General features: G+C 33.2%; 1 protein-coding gene across 5 annotated transcripts; it reads right to left on the bottom strand.

Annotated features, from left to right (window-relative positions):
- Window positions 1-5,297: 5,297 nt before the first annotated feature.
- Window positions 5,298-12,359, bottom strand: LOC130799828 (vesicle-associated protein 2-1). Of its 5 annotated transcripts, none has more exons than XM_057663079.1 (9): window positions 12,152-12,359; window positions 11,934-12,016; window positions 8,994-9,064; window positions 8,306-8,387; window positions 7,662-7,777; window positions 7,425-7,547; window positions 7,043-7,069; window positions 6,599-6,673; window positions 5,302-5,837 (listed from the first exon to the last, which is right to left on the bottom strand). In XM_057663079.1, exons 2-9 carry the CDS (start codon window positions 12,001-12,003, stop codon window positions 5,697-5,699), a joined length of 705 nt encoding a protein of 234 aa, XP_057519062.1. In that variant the 5' UTR covers window positions 12,004-12,016; window positions 12,152-12,359; the 3' UTR covers window positions 5,302-5,696. The 5 variants fall into 5 exon arrangements, with proteins under 5 accessions (XP_057519065.1, XP_057519062.1, XP_057519061.1 ...); XM_057663078.1 differs by having other exon boundaries at window positions 11,934-12,030; XM_057663081.1 differs by having other exon boundaries at window positions 5,307-5,837; window positions 6,599-6,667; window positions 12,152-12,358.
- Window positions 12,360-13,112: the final 753 nt, after the last annotated feature.

The following is a 13,112-nucleotide window of genomic DNA, read 5'->3' on the forward strand; positions in this document are numbered from 1 at the left end:
CACAACTCCATTTTATTGTGGAGTTTCAACACAAGAGGTTTGAAAAACAATGCATTTCGCAAAGTAAAATCTTAATGTATCACCTTCACTTAATTCTTTAGCATTGTCCGTCCTAATAATCTTAATCGTTTTATCAAATTGTGTTAGGACATAATCATAAAACTGTTGAAAAATGCTAAGAAATTCACTTTTGTGTTTAACAAAAAACACCAAGTGTGCCTGGTGAAATCATCAACAATAGTGATGAATAAACCACATTTCAATCTTGTTATAGCTTTGTATGGTTCCCATATATCAATATGAACAAGCTAAAAGCAATTAGTAGTCTTTATTGAACTTTTTGGAAACATACATCTTGTTTGTTTCACCATAGGACAAATAGTACACAAGAAGTCATCATAACCATGATGCTTATCTAAATCAGGAAAAACAGAAGGTAACAATCTAAAAGGAAGATGTCCCATTTTAAGATTCCATAACTCGGCTTTATTCAAAATACTTTTATTGATAGTTGTTGCACTCATAATAGCTTTGGGATTTATGTGCATATTAGAAACACAACTTTGATCATTTTTGTGTTGAAAATCATATGGAGAAACTGCATAAGCTTGTTGAATTAGTAAAGCCCATGTTCAGATTTACGAAGATGCAAAATCTTCCTCATCAAATTTCCCTGAAGATAGCAATTAGTTGCAATAAAAGAAATGGAACAATTCAAATCATTGCATAATTTTTTAGTGGAAATTAGGTTATAATGAAACTCTGGAACATGCAAGGCATTATTCAAAATAAGACCATTATGTAGATGAATAATTCCTATATTTTGTATATGTAATTGTCGTCCATTAGAATTAGTAATGTATTGAGGTTTACCGTGAAAAGGCTAATAAGTTTTTAACAAAGATAAGTTAAAGCACATATGATCAGACGCCCCACTATCAAGAATCCATTTATTAAAATTTTGTGCAAGAAAGCAAAAGATACCTGCAAAATGAGCATTGGAAGATAGACCATGATCCTTAGCATTTCGGAAATAGATTGAGTTTGGCTTAATAAAGCCATAAGTTGTTGGTACTATCCAGGTGTGAGCTTGGTACCAATGTTAGTAGAATCTTGATCAATACAAACAATATTTGCTTTGCTTTGAACATTATCATCTTTTATCCAAGTATTAGGCTTGTAGTTAGGAGGATATCCATGAAGCTTCCAATATCTTTCCATAGTGTGACCATAAACTTTGCAATGATCACAAAAAAAAAAAACAAGAAAAACAAATGTGTGATGTATCTTTTGATGCTCTTCTTTGTTTTGCTTATTCTTGTCATAATATTTTCTTTTCTCAACACAGCATGCCATAGGAGTTTCTTGCTCACAATGGAAAAACTTGGTGATATTCTGATGGGTTTGTTCTTGCATGAGAATTCTATATGCTTCTGCGGGTGAGGGCAAATCTTTCATTATAAGAATGTTGCTGCGTGTTTGTTGGTATCTTGAATCAAGTTTCATCAGAAACTGAACAACTCTACGACCTTGTTTTCTTTTTACAGATTTCTCATTAGAATCACAAGAACACCACCCAGAATAAGAACAAAGACCAAGGGGAACAATGCTATATAATTCATCCCACAACCCCTTCATGGTGGTGAAAAATTGTTCTATGGTTTGATTTAAGGTTTGAACAGCCTTAGCAATCTTTTCTTGTACAGAAAATAATTGGGCGCTGGAAGATTGACTATACCTCTCATCTAATTCTTCCCAAATTTCTTTTTTCCAGTTTTTAAGTAAATGAAAGTGTTTCCAATCTTATCATCCATAGCAGAAAGAAGCCAACCTATAACCACGTTGTTGACTCGATCCCAAGCTTTAGCAGTAGTAGTATTAGAATTGGGTCTTTTGACATATCCATCCACGAATCCGAGCTTGTTTTTCCTGACAATGCAATGACAAAAGCACGTTTCCAATCTTTAAACCCAGTGCCACTAAAATTTTTGGATACAATCTATTGTCCTGAATCAGTTGGATGGAGAAAATAGATACTAGCAGGCTTCATACAATGGTTTGTGGTTTTGTTGTTGTTGAGTTTAACCATTTTCATAGACGCCGAAAGAAAACAGCAAAAGATCATGAGAAAAAAGCGAAAATAGGCCCAAAAAAACAGAAAAATCAGGGATTCCCAAGGATGGAACCTTTTGACACCATGTCATAACAGGAAGAAGAAGAAAGAATAATCTCTTTTTTATTGATCAATCTTGAAAATTTACATCCAAACAAGGATAGAACATCTATATATATAGGACAACAAAAAAACTAATACCTATGCTAACAACATAACATGTGTAGAGAAATATTACAATTAATCTAACAACTAACACTTCATCAAACTAACTACCCTCTAACCTTATAACTAATTATAAACAAAAGAATAAAACTCTTCAAGGCAGCATATATATCTTCAATATCTCTGATGTTGAGCTGCAAATTGAGAATGAGGTGTTGTAACAAGACATCAATGTCTAGATTTTATGCAATTGTTGAATCAAAATGAACCCATATTTTAGGTACTTTAAAATACTTTTTTTTAAACAAGTTATAAATCTTCTGCAATAGTAGAATTTAGAAGAACCTAAATTTATTGAGTTGTTGGGAGCATAAAGATGAAAACATAAAAGAGAGATAAATGTGAAGCGTAATGAATTTAGGGTTGAGATTTTTGTAGTTTTGTAAATGGTAAAGATTTGAATGTAAGGAAACTTAAATCATAGTAAAAGATAATTTAAGGGGAACTTTACCGGTACTATCCACAAAAATGAAACAGGAATAGATGCTTGGTTAATTGATTTCTAATACACATTTTTAATCCCAATGTCAGCTATAGAGTGAAAGATAAAAGGAAGAAGAAGAAGAAGCAGAAGAAGAAGAAGAAGAAGAAGAAGAAGAGGAGCAGCAATGGAAATGGTGGATAAGCAGAGGAGAAGGAGAAAGAAGAAAAAGTAAAGGAAAGGGAGGAAAGTTTGAGTAACTTGAGTTGATGTGAATTAGTTAAAAGTGAAAGTCAAAGACAATTAAATTAAATCAAAAGTCATTTAAATATCGGTTATCGAAATCCGGTGATATGACTACAAAGTTAGACTTTTCAATATATAACGACAATAACTCGTAAAATTTTATGCCTATAACTAATAAATTACCTAAATTTTAAGGCTATAAATATAATTTATAAATAAGTTTTTAAACTAGGAAAACTTAGCCTTAATAATCTAACATTTTCACGATTTTCCTACAATAATCTCACCTGCTAATTCACCATAAACAATCTAAATTTAAAATGAGTTTTGCTTTGGGTACACTTAAGTTACTTGCTACCTGTTGTGGCAAGTCATTTTAAATTAAAAAAATAAATTACAAATTTCTTTTCTAATAAAAATACCTATCCTCCTAACTGCCACCCCTTCCCTCTCACTGCCGCAACCAACCCCTTTCCCCTAAAGGCGCACAACCCCACTCACAAACTTGCAAAGCCCCAAAATCCTTTAACCTAGCCCCAAGGCCGCAACCTTCAACTCAACACCACCTTCAACCCACCACCATTTGGCCTCCTAAATCGAGTCACCTTAAGCTTCACCAATAGACCCAATGGAAAGACCTAATATGCCAGCAGTGGCGGACCCAGGAATTTCAAATTGGGGGGTCAAAATCCGAACGTCACGTCGTTCGGATAATCTGATCGTCGTCCGAAAAATTTTTTTAAACAAAAATAGAAAACATAATAGAAACAATATTTACAATTTACAATATCAAATCCGATGTTAAAAGTTTTACAATCCAAAATATAAAAAAAAAAAAAAAAAAAAAAAAAAAAAACAAGCGTTCAAATGAGGGAAGAAGTTCAACATCATACACCCATTCATCATCCAATGATTCATCACAACTACTTGAACCACCTACTTCCATATTAACATCTTCACTTGGAGGGGAACTTAAAGAAGGACTTAGAGGGGAACTTAAAGGAGAAGATTCATTGCCTTCGTTAGATGTTTGTTGGGATTTCATTCTTTTAAACAATAATTCACGAAGATCGAATTGTCTTCCCTTTGCTTTTGACTTTTTCGAACAAGGTGAACTTGAATTACTTGACATTTCCTAATTAAATTAAAAATATGACTCAATTATCAAATTCAATAAGACAACAATTACCTAATTGTCAAACAATCTAATTATTCAATTAACATTTAACAATCTAATTATTCAAACTATCAATTAAGAACTTGCAACCAAACAAATTATTCAATTAAACAAACAATTTAACTAAATATTTAATCAACTAACAAGTAACAACTTACAACAAACAAATTACCAATGAACTAATGAAGGCATGAAGCTATGAAACTATGAAACAATTAAACAAATTAACAATTACAAATTTACACTAACAAATTAACAATTAAATAAGTAATGGAAAAAGCATGGAACTCACTCTCACTGTACTCAGTTACTCACCATTGACGAACTCACGAACAGACCTGACGAAGGGTCGAAGCGAAGGCTGAGCTCGAAGCGAAGAGGAAGAGGGAGCGTCGGCCGTCGAACTGTCGAAGGCTCGAAGCGACGAAGCCAGTGGCGGACCCAGGAACTGCCGGACTGTCGTCTGTCGTCTGTCGTCTGTCGAACACTCCAACTGTCGTCTGTCGAAGTATGGTAATGGAATTGAAGAGGATTGAGAAAGAGGAAGGCAGGAAGAGCCAAAGAGGAAGCGAGCAAGCGACTGTCGAATCGAACTCGAAGACTCGAAGTTTAGGGTTTGTTTTTGGGTTTTCCTCTTTCTTCCGCCTCCAGCATGCTTCTTTTCTTTTTTTTTTTTTTTCAAAACCGCATTTTATTTTTTCAAATTGGGGGGTCCGCTGCCCCCCCTTACCCCTAGCTGGGTCCGCCCCTATATGCCAGAGTAGAGAGACAGTGAACAGTTTGTGGGGAAGGAGGGTTTGTTGAGGTAGGGGATGGTAGGGTTGACGACGGTGATGGAAGAGTGGATTTTCTTTATTTTATTTATTTTACTTCTAATTTTAGTATTTTTATTTTTTATCTTTATTTTCTTTATTTTTTATTAAATTAACCTACAATTATTTACAAGTTAACAATTGAGCAACAATAGTCTTGATTAAATTACCTAAAAAGTTAAAATTATTTATAATTAATCAATAGATGAGATTTTTATAGAAAAATAAGAAAATAGTTAATTATTGTAGGTAATTTTTCCTTTAAACTATTATGTAAAGAGATAAAACAATTCAAATGCCAATCATATGTGAACTATATTTGGATAAAATGGATGTGACTACTATATTTTGGAAATTTGAGTTTTCTAGGACATTATTTGAAAGGGCTAAATATATACCATCTTGCCCTTATATAAATGAAGAAAAGTTGATTCATTGATAGCAAATGCACATAAATAAGTGAAGTCATTTGTAATAATCATATACATAAGAAGAAAACTCTGCACTATAGGAAATAGAGGGAGACAAAGCACAAGAGGTGATAAAGATTTTGAAACAGAAAAAAAGGGACGAAAACAGCAGAAACAAATTTTAATGATAATATACAGAAATTAAGAGCCACCCTGAAATAAGATGGAGACCAATGGTTTAAAACTAAAGATGCAAAAAGTAAAACTTTTCTTCTGCACTGATGAAGGTAATCTACTCTATAGGCGAAGGCGTTGAAGACAAAGAAAGTTTTAACAGGATGCCGAGCATAATACCAATAGTTGCCACAACGAGAGCAAACTTGCATGTAAAGCCGGAGTTGTTTCTGCGTTGCCTACGTCTCCTCCATAGTTCCTGATCAGATAGAGAAAACTTAAGTGATTTTCTCAAATTAACCATCTACATGCTCCTATACCTAAAACTATATTAAGCAAGTTATAAATAGTAGTGGATCAGTAGGTTATTCAACTTACCACATTTGACATTTAGTTGTTTAATTTTAGGAAATTTGGTTATTTTGCAACTCTATTTAAATTCCTTTGTAGCTTTTTATCAATACAAGAAAAAACAATGCAATAGTAATTTTACGTTTTATCACTCCTCTAGCACTGCAAGTGACCAACGCCCAAGCTTACGCAATTGTTTCACTAATTTACCCACAAATGTTGCCTCCTTCCCATATTCGCAATGTTTTCAAATTGGACTCCTGCTTATGTATTTTGTTTAAACTTCGCTTTTATCAACCATTTACACTAATGTAGCCTCAACAGGAAAATATCAAATGGCCTATTCTTCCATTGCTTAGATGTGATCCGGCTTCTATTTACTCCTATCACAACTGCTCAAGACATGACAAGTTAACTGATAAAATGCAGCATGGCAAACTAAAAACCAAGTCCGAAAATGTTTCTTTTTAATAAAACAGGCATTAGCAGACATCAATCAGAATACCAGTCCATGAAAAAGGGGTTATAGCTAAGTTATGTATGCTCTCCATTGCTCCAAACAGGTCAATTGCCACATAGACAGTTTCAAAACCCAACCCCTAGTAATGACATAATGTATGTGATAATTAACAAACAGATCAAGCATGTATAAGCCACTAAAACACTTACCAATTCTTGTTGGAGTTGTTGCGTTTGTCGAACAGCTGCATCTCTTTCCTCTTTCACGCGCTGTAAAATCTGTTTCTACCAAAAAGATAGTCACAGAAGTAAGTAATAGGAAAAAAGTTGAAATTAGAAATGTGTACAGTTCACTCTAGTTCTAACAATTACTAATATCCTAGTAGTTTATTGATAATGGTGTCACAGATAAGCACACTTATAGCAGCCATCTGAGATATTGCATTTGCACCCAGGAGAACCACCTCCCATAATAGAAAGGAATTACCATACCAATAAGCTCCATTGCACAAGAAAGGGGGAGGAGGTTCATACCCTAGTAGAATGTGGTTGTGTTCTTTTGGGTGGGTTATTTCTCAGAATTATGTCCCTCTTATAAGAAAATTCAGAGTAAAAAATGATTGAACAGTAACAAGTATTACAATAGAAACTCACATCGTCAACTGTTGAATTGCTCTGAGCCTGAAATGTAGAAATACAAAATAAGATAGATCATAGAGCCATAAACATTAAAAAGAGAAGTTATAATTGTCAACAATGAACAACAGAAAAGTGGCAACACAACAAGGCTTCACCACATGAAGCCAGAAGAGTCATCCTTAAAAAGGAGTCCTAAAAATTAATGCTCCCTCTATTTAGTTGTTCGTAGTTGAATTAAACAAAATCTCACTCGACTATGTTTTAACTTGTAGATAGATAATGAATATATAAATTAAGATTGATTGATTGATGAATAGTGCCAAAAAGCAAATGTGAACTTAATAGTGGAAGGGAGGGAGTAAACGGAACAGTGCTCAGAAGCTAAGTCAGAACTCACGTTTAGGCCTCTGCCGGACTTATTGGTAGAGTCCTCATCTGTAGTAGCCTGAGCTGTGTTGGGAGAGGCATAAACAACCTTGAGTTTACATTCTTCAATTGTCCTTCCACTGTCCTTGGTAAACTAGATTAATATGTATTGAGATATTAGATAAGTCAGCAAAGAATTATAATCATATTTCATCATGTATACTAGTTCATGTGAAATGTAAAAATAGAGGTAGATTGATTATCCTACAGCATCTTGTGGAAGATCATCGACATCACTATTAGGAGACACAATTGTGCTTTGCAGAAGAAACTTATCCTTGCACTGCATATCTGGAGGATATTCCTGTTGAGCCTGAAGAGTGACTGCAATTCCATTATTTTCCAAACATCAATAGAATTTTAAAAAACAAGAAACAATAGCAACTAGCAAAAGCAAGCTGCTGCACACATAATCCACGCAATGGTTTGTCCATGATCCTCCAAAAAGACAAAAGATAATAAAGAAGAGGTAACTAATTTCATATTAATCTCGAATCTCAAATTTAAAAACCCAAATAGTGGATGTCTCAGACTCATCATTCAATTTCCACTTTCTCACTTGACTTTGTGCAAAGCTCTTCAATTAAAACTTGGCTTATATGTGAACAATTCGTATTCCAAAAAGCAAACCATTATTTTGGAACGAAAATATGAAAATCAACTTGGATTGTTTCTAGAAAAGGATTCTAATTCTACAATCCAATACTTAGAGTTCAGATTAAAAGTAAATCAAACACTGTCTAACATTGCAAGCTAACAACTATTGTTAAATCTACTGGATAATTTACTTTTTATTTGAACTCTAAGTATATCTCAAAATAATGTTCTCTAAAAGTAAAAAAACATTGTTACCTCTAATGACACATGAGTCCCAAGGGTGTAAAACACCAGTGTTGGGTCGTACATAGTACTTCTTGGGAGAAGTGGTCTTGACCTGGCAAAAAAAAAAACAAAAAAAAACACTCAGATTCTGCAAAATAAACACTCTATTATATTGTTTTGGAAACGATGGACTTCACATAGTCTTCAAGAAAAAAAGTCCACGATATTTCATTATTTGGGTTTAAAATTTTAATATAAACAGAAAAAATTTTCAAGATTGTCCCTTATTTTGTTGGGGCAAAAAGTTATGTTTCTTTGGTTTTGGATTATAATGGATTATATTAAAATGGTTATTATATTATGTGCACTTTTTATTTATGTGAAATTACACATGATGTTTGCTAATAAAGGTTAATCGGAAAATACCTATTTGTTAGTGTTATCACTAACAAGGATTAGATAGTGTAACCCCCAAATCCCACCCTAGGTGGGAGCCACTTGATGGCCACTTGATGTCATTGGAGTGAAGTAATGTATGTAAGCTTTCAAGAATTTTAAAAGGGGAATCCAAAGATATTGGTTTCACATTGTAAAATGGCAAATGAACATGCTGTTAGTGACTTACAAGTTAGATCTTGAGAAAGTTGTCTCTAAACAAACAGGTGCAAACAACTTCAATTGGATAAATGACAAAGAAGTAATTTAAAATCTTAGTTACCTTAAAAGCAACATTCTGGTCAGTGTTGTTGGTAACTTTGAGGTCACAGAAGCTTTGCTTCTCCAGCTCAACTGTTAGAAAGATAACAATTTAGCAAGTAAGGAAATTACAATCAACGTAAACAGCAGTAAATCTCACTATAGGACTAAGAAAAACAAAGTATGCATGCCATTCCTTTTTCATAAATAATGAAAAAGTAATTTATTAATTATTAAATGAAGACAGGACCTCTAGTAAAAATGTTTGGAATAGCACTCTAGAAATGTTCTGTTAACAAGCATATTTTGCTATGTGTTGACATGAAGGCCCCTCATCAGCCCTTTATAATAGCTAGGGCCACATCAAAATATTTAATCCTTTGACTCTTCATCTTAAGTTAAAATAAATCTTTGAAGTTCAGTATCATAAGAGAAAACTCGAGCACAAATTTTGGGAGTGAGAGAGAGAGGGAAGAACAAGAAGCTGATGTTGCTGCAAACTACATGTACAAAAGGGTAGAAAGTAGAACCTACGCCCATGGTCAATCAGGTAAAATTATTTATTGCTGTCAAGCTTCAAATCAATGAGCAGTTTTCACAAATTCATACATCATAATCTCATTTATCTTCCCTAATGCCAACACTACTGCACTTTGCTGACTCATATCAGTAGCAAAGATAACTATGAAATAAAGCAGAAATCGCACAAGCGAACAATCATCTCACCAATTTGAGAAGTTAAGAAATCTAACAGAGCCTTAACAAAGCCTTCTTTCTTGAAGCTAGTCACTATTCAAAACAAGGTCCTTTAGGTCAGAATAAATGTGATTCAAAGAGCTTTTAACTTCATAAGTCCTAATCAACATTTTTGCATCATGGCCCCTTTCTTTTACCTAAGGTTGTCCGACAATCTATGTTTTCAGTAATCTTAACAAGTAATTGCAAAGGTAAGGTTGCAATATGAGCAACCCCAATTTAGTCAACTGCAAAGGCTGGGCATTATGTAAAGTTGATGCGATGTGATACACCTTAATATGGTATGGTTTTTATAACAAAACATCTTATAGTAATTATTACAAAGTACTCCAACAAACTATATTTTCTTTTGATAGAAGCAGCTCTTTCAGACATGCATCAGTGATCCTACACAGAACAATGTAAAACTCTTCAAAAGCTGCATCCAGATACTACAAGCACAAAAGTTAAAACTCAGAACTAGAGTCTTTAGCTATTCTTAACCATTTCAGAGATGGTTTCTATCGAAATTCTCATTCACACTGTTTGGATAACAATTTTGATTTTGAAGAAAAAATAAAAGAAGGGAAGAGGAAGGGAGGAATGAAAAGGAAACAAAAAGAGAAATTAAAGAAAAGTAACTCGTGTTTGTTAAGAAGGGAAGGGAAGGAAGAAAAAGGGAGATAAAAGTTTTCCAATCAATATTTTCAACTTTGGACGATATTGAGACCTTAATAAAGATTATCATCTATTCCTCCAATTCCTCCCCTTCAATTCTTTGCTATCCAAACAAGGAATCCTTCATCCCTCTAAATTCCTTCCGTTCCTTTCTCTCAATTTCCTCCCATCCAACCCCTAAATGTTGAACTATATGTTTGTTTTATAAAGGTTTAAGTAAAGAAGCACTTGCTTAAGACACAAATTAAGAGGAAACAATTCCTCTCTTTCTCTTGATAACTGGTTAAGTAAAAATGCCCTGGGGTACAAGTAGTGGGCCTCCTGCTTTAACACTACTAACCTACAGAAAATTATATTGTGGGGATGCAATTTCATTTCAAATTTAATCCCAATCCAAACTCATAGTCCTAATTAGTTCCTTGTATTACATGTCAGTTGACTACACATTTCATTTCAGTTAAAATAGCAAACATGATTCCCAAACAAGTATCGAATGTTTATGGTAGAAAAACTTTTCCTACGTTCCTAATTATCTCTGAACTTGACTAGCTTTTGTTACAAATATGAGCATTGACTTAAAACACCAAACCACTGCCGCTTGTTAATTTAATGGAAAAAATGCAAACATTATTTGTCAGTATGATGTACTTAACTTTTTAGAACTTAATCAAGAAATAAAATTACTCATAGAAAATTGCACTCTTGTCTGAAATTAAAGTATCAAACAATATAACGCCCCTTGCATCCAAGTTCTAAAAGAAAAATAGAAAAAACCTTGATAGCCTTATGCCTGAGAAATTTGTACTTTGTAGTAGTTCACTTAAAATAGCCTTTAAAGGATAGTCAATTCAGTATATCTTGATAGCCTTATACGACACACGCTCACACGTTCACATAAATTCTTATCCAACTTCATACTCCTGGACCACGTAGCTCAGTGGTTCAAGACTGTTTCATAATTTCATTTTTGTCATCTCACGTAAAACAAACCACTTTCTTTTTCATAACTTGTAAAATAAATTCTTATATTTACTTCCGTGGACACACTTTTGTGACAATCCTATGACGAAACGCTCACGTCAAATGAGCCTGTCATCCAATCCTTATTGCCACCCAAGCAAGCCCAATATAATGGATCATTAATCTTCTAATGTTACATTTACATGCATAGGTTGATCTATTACTGTAACCTAACAATAAACTTGCAGTCAATTTGTCATCCATCAATTCAAAAACAAAATTTCGCACGACTCTCCATAATTTTCAATAGTTCATGAAGTTTGAACAGATTCTTTTGATATCAGTTCCACACAATTAACTCCATGAACATATACAATCATAAAACCTACCGGCGCAGCAAAAAAAAGCAATAACAACGACGCACTGATAACATTATCTAATTTAACCGTAACTAACATGATCAAAACAACACACAAAATGAATCAAGTAACAAAAATTTGGAAAATTATCAAAAATTTGAAGAAACGCAAACGTATCAGCAAAACACTGATGAAAACCAAGAGAGAAAAATTTAGGGGAACATGCGTACATAGAAATTTGAGCTCCTCCGGATGAATAGAGATCAACTGTTTAGCAACATTCATGATTGTAGCCACCATCAATCTTCAAACACTATCAAAACCGATCTTAATTTAAAAACATGTCAAATTCATCAAAATAATCACGAAAAAATTAGCAAAAAAACCTATAAAATAATGATCGAAAATAACTGTCAAAGAAACAGAGATGAACTAAAGCAAAACTAACATTAAGATTGCGAAGAGAGGAGGTACGAAAATGGCGGATCGAAATGGCAAGAACGAGAAAAGGAGAAAAACTAAAAATAGGTTGTCTTCCCCCTAAAATTTTCAAAATTGTTAGCAAGTATTTCTAGTTGTGAAGAGAGAGAAAGAGAAAGAAAGGAGGAGGAGAGAGATTTTAGCTTGGTTTGAAGAAAATGGGATGAAAGAGAAAGAGAGACGCGTGACGCGTGGCATTTAAATGAGGGAGACAGGATCCGATGGATAGTTGGTGAAGGGTGATGGGTTCGGGTTTTTGTTATGTGGGTTAGGAAGTTGGGGAATTTGATAGCCTGGATTTGGGTCCCACGTTTTTATTTGGTGGTTGTCTATTAGCCCGCCACTTTTTCATTTTTATTTATCTACTAATTTAAAAACTCATATAATGTACGAAGTTATTAATTATTAGTATAAATTATATAAATATAAATTTTAAATAGAGATACAACTATATTTTATCAGTATAAAATTATAATATTTTTTTATAATTTAGATACAATTTTAGAATATATAGTGCTATACTTTTTAAGGCAAATTTAGGTTTTCTTCCAATAATGTTATCACAATAATTCTTTGTCTTTCTCAAAATAATTTTTTATTATCATGTGTCTTTTGTTTCTTGATGAAATATTTTAATATTTTAGAAATTAAAATTTTCATGAAAAACTTTATCAATTAGCAAATACTACAACATAAAAAAAGCAAATACATAGTCTAAGACTTTAATTGGTGCCCTGGGACAAATTTTCATGGACATTTGAGGATATTAATAATTTTATGCCGGCTTATTGGTAAATTGGCCAAACAATTTAGTTAGAATGCATAGGCTCATTTTTTCTTGAACATTCTGGTCTAAAACTTACTTCACATAGCTTCTGGACCGCTAATATATTTATAAAATATTTTTATTTGCTATTATGGATTTGTAA

The sequence above is a fragment of the Amaranthus tricolor genome, chromosome 14 (assembly GCF_026212465.1).
Source record: "Amaranthus tricolor cultivar Red isolate AtriRed21 chromosome 14, ASM2621246v1, whole genome shotgun sequence".
NCBI classification, from domain to species: Eukaryota; Viridiplantae; Streptophyta; class Magnoliopsida; order Caryophyllales; family Amaranthaceae; genus Amaranthus; species Amaranthus tricolor.

Bases quoted from the DNA above. Each gene is read 5' to 3' on its own strand.
- LOC130799828 (XM_057663079.1), bottom strand. From the start codon at position 12,003: ATGGTGGCTACAATCATGAATGTTGCTAAACAGTTGATCTCTATTCAT. The intron at 7,778-8,305 runs GTAACAATGTTT...ATGGAATTGCAG, and splicing joins GGACTCATGTGTCATTAGAG to TCACTCTTCAGGCTCAACAG. The intron at 7,070-7,424 runs GTGAGTTCTGAC...TCTACATTTCAG, and splicing joins AGTCCGGCAGAGGCCTAAAC to GCTCAGAGCAATTCAACAGT.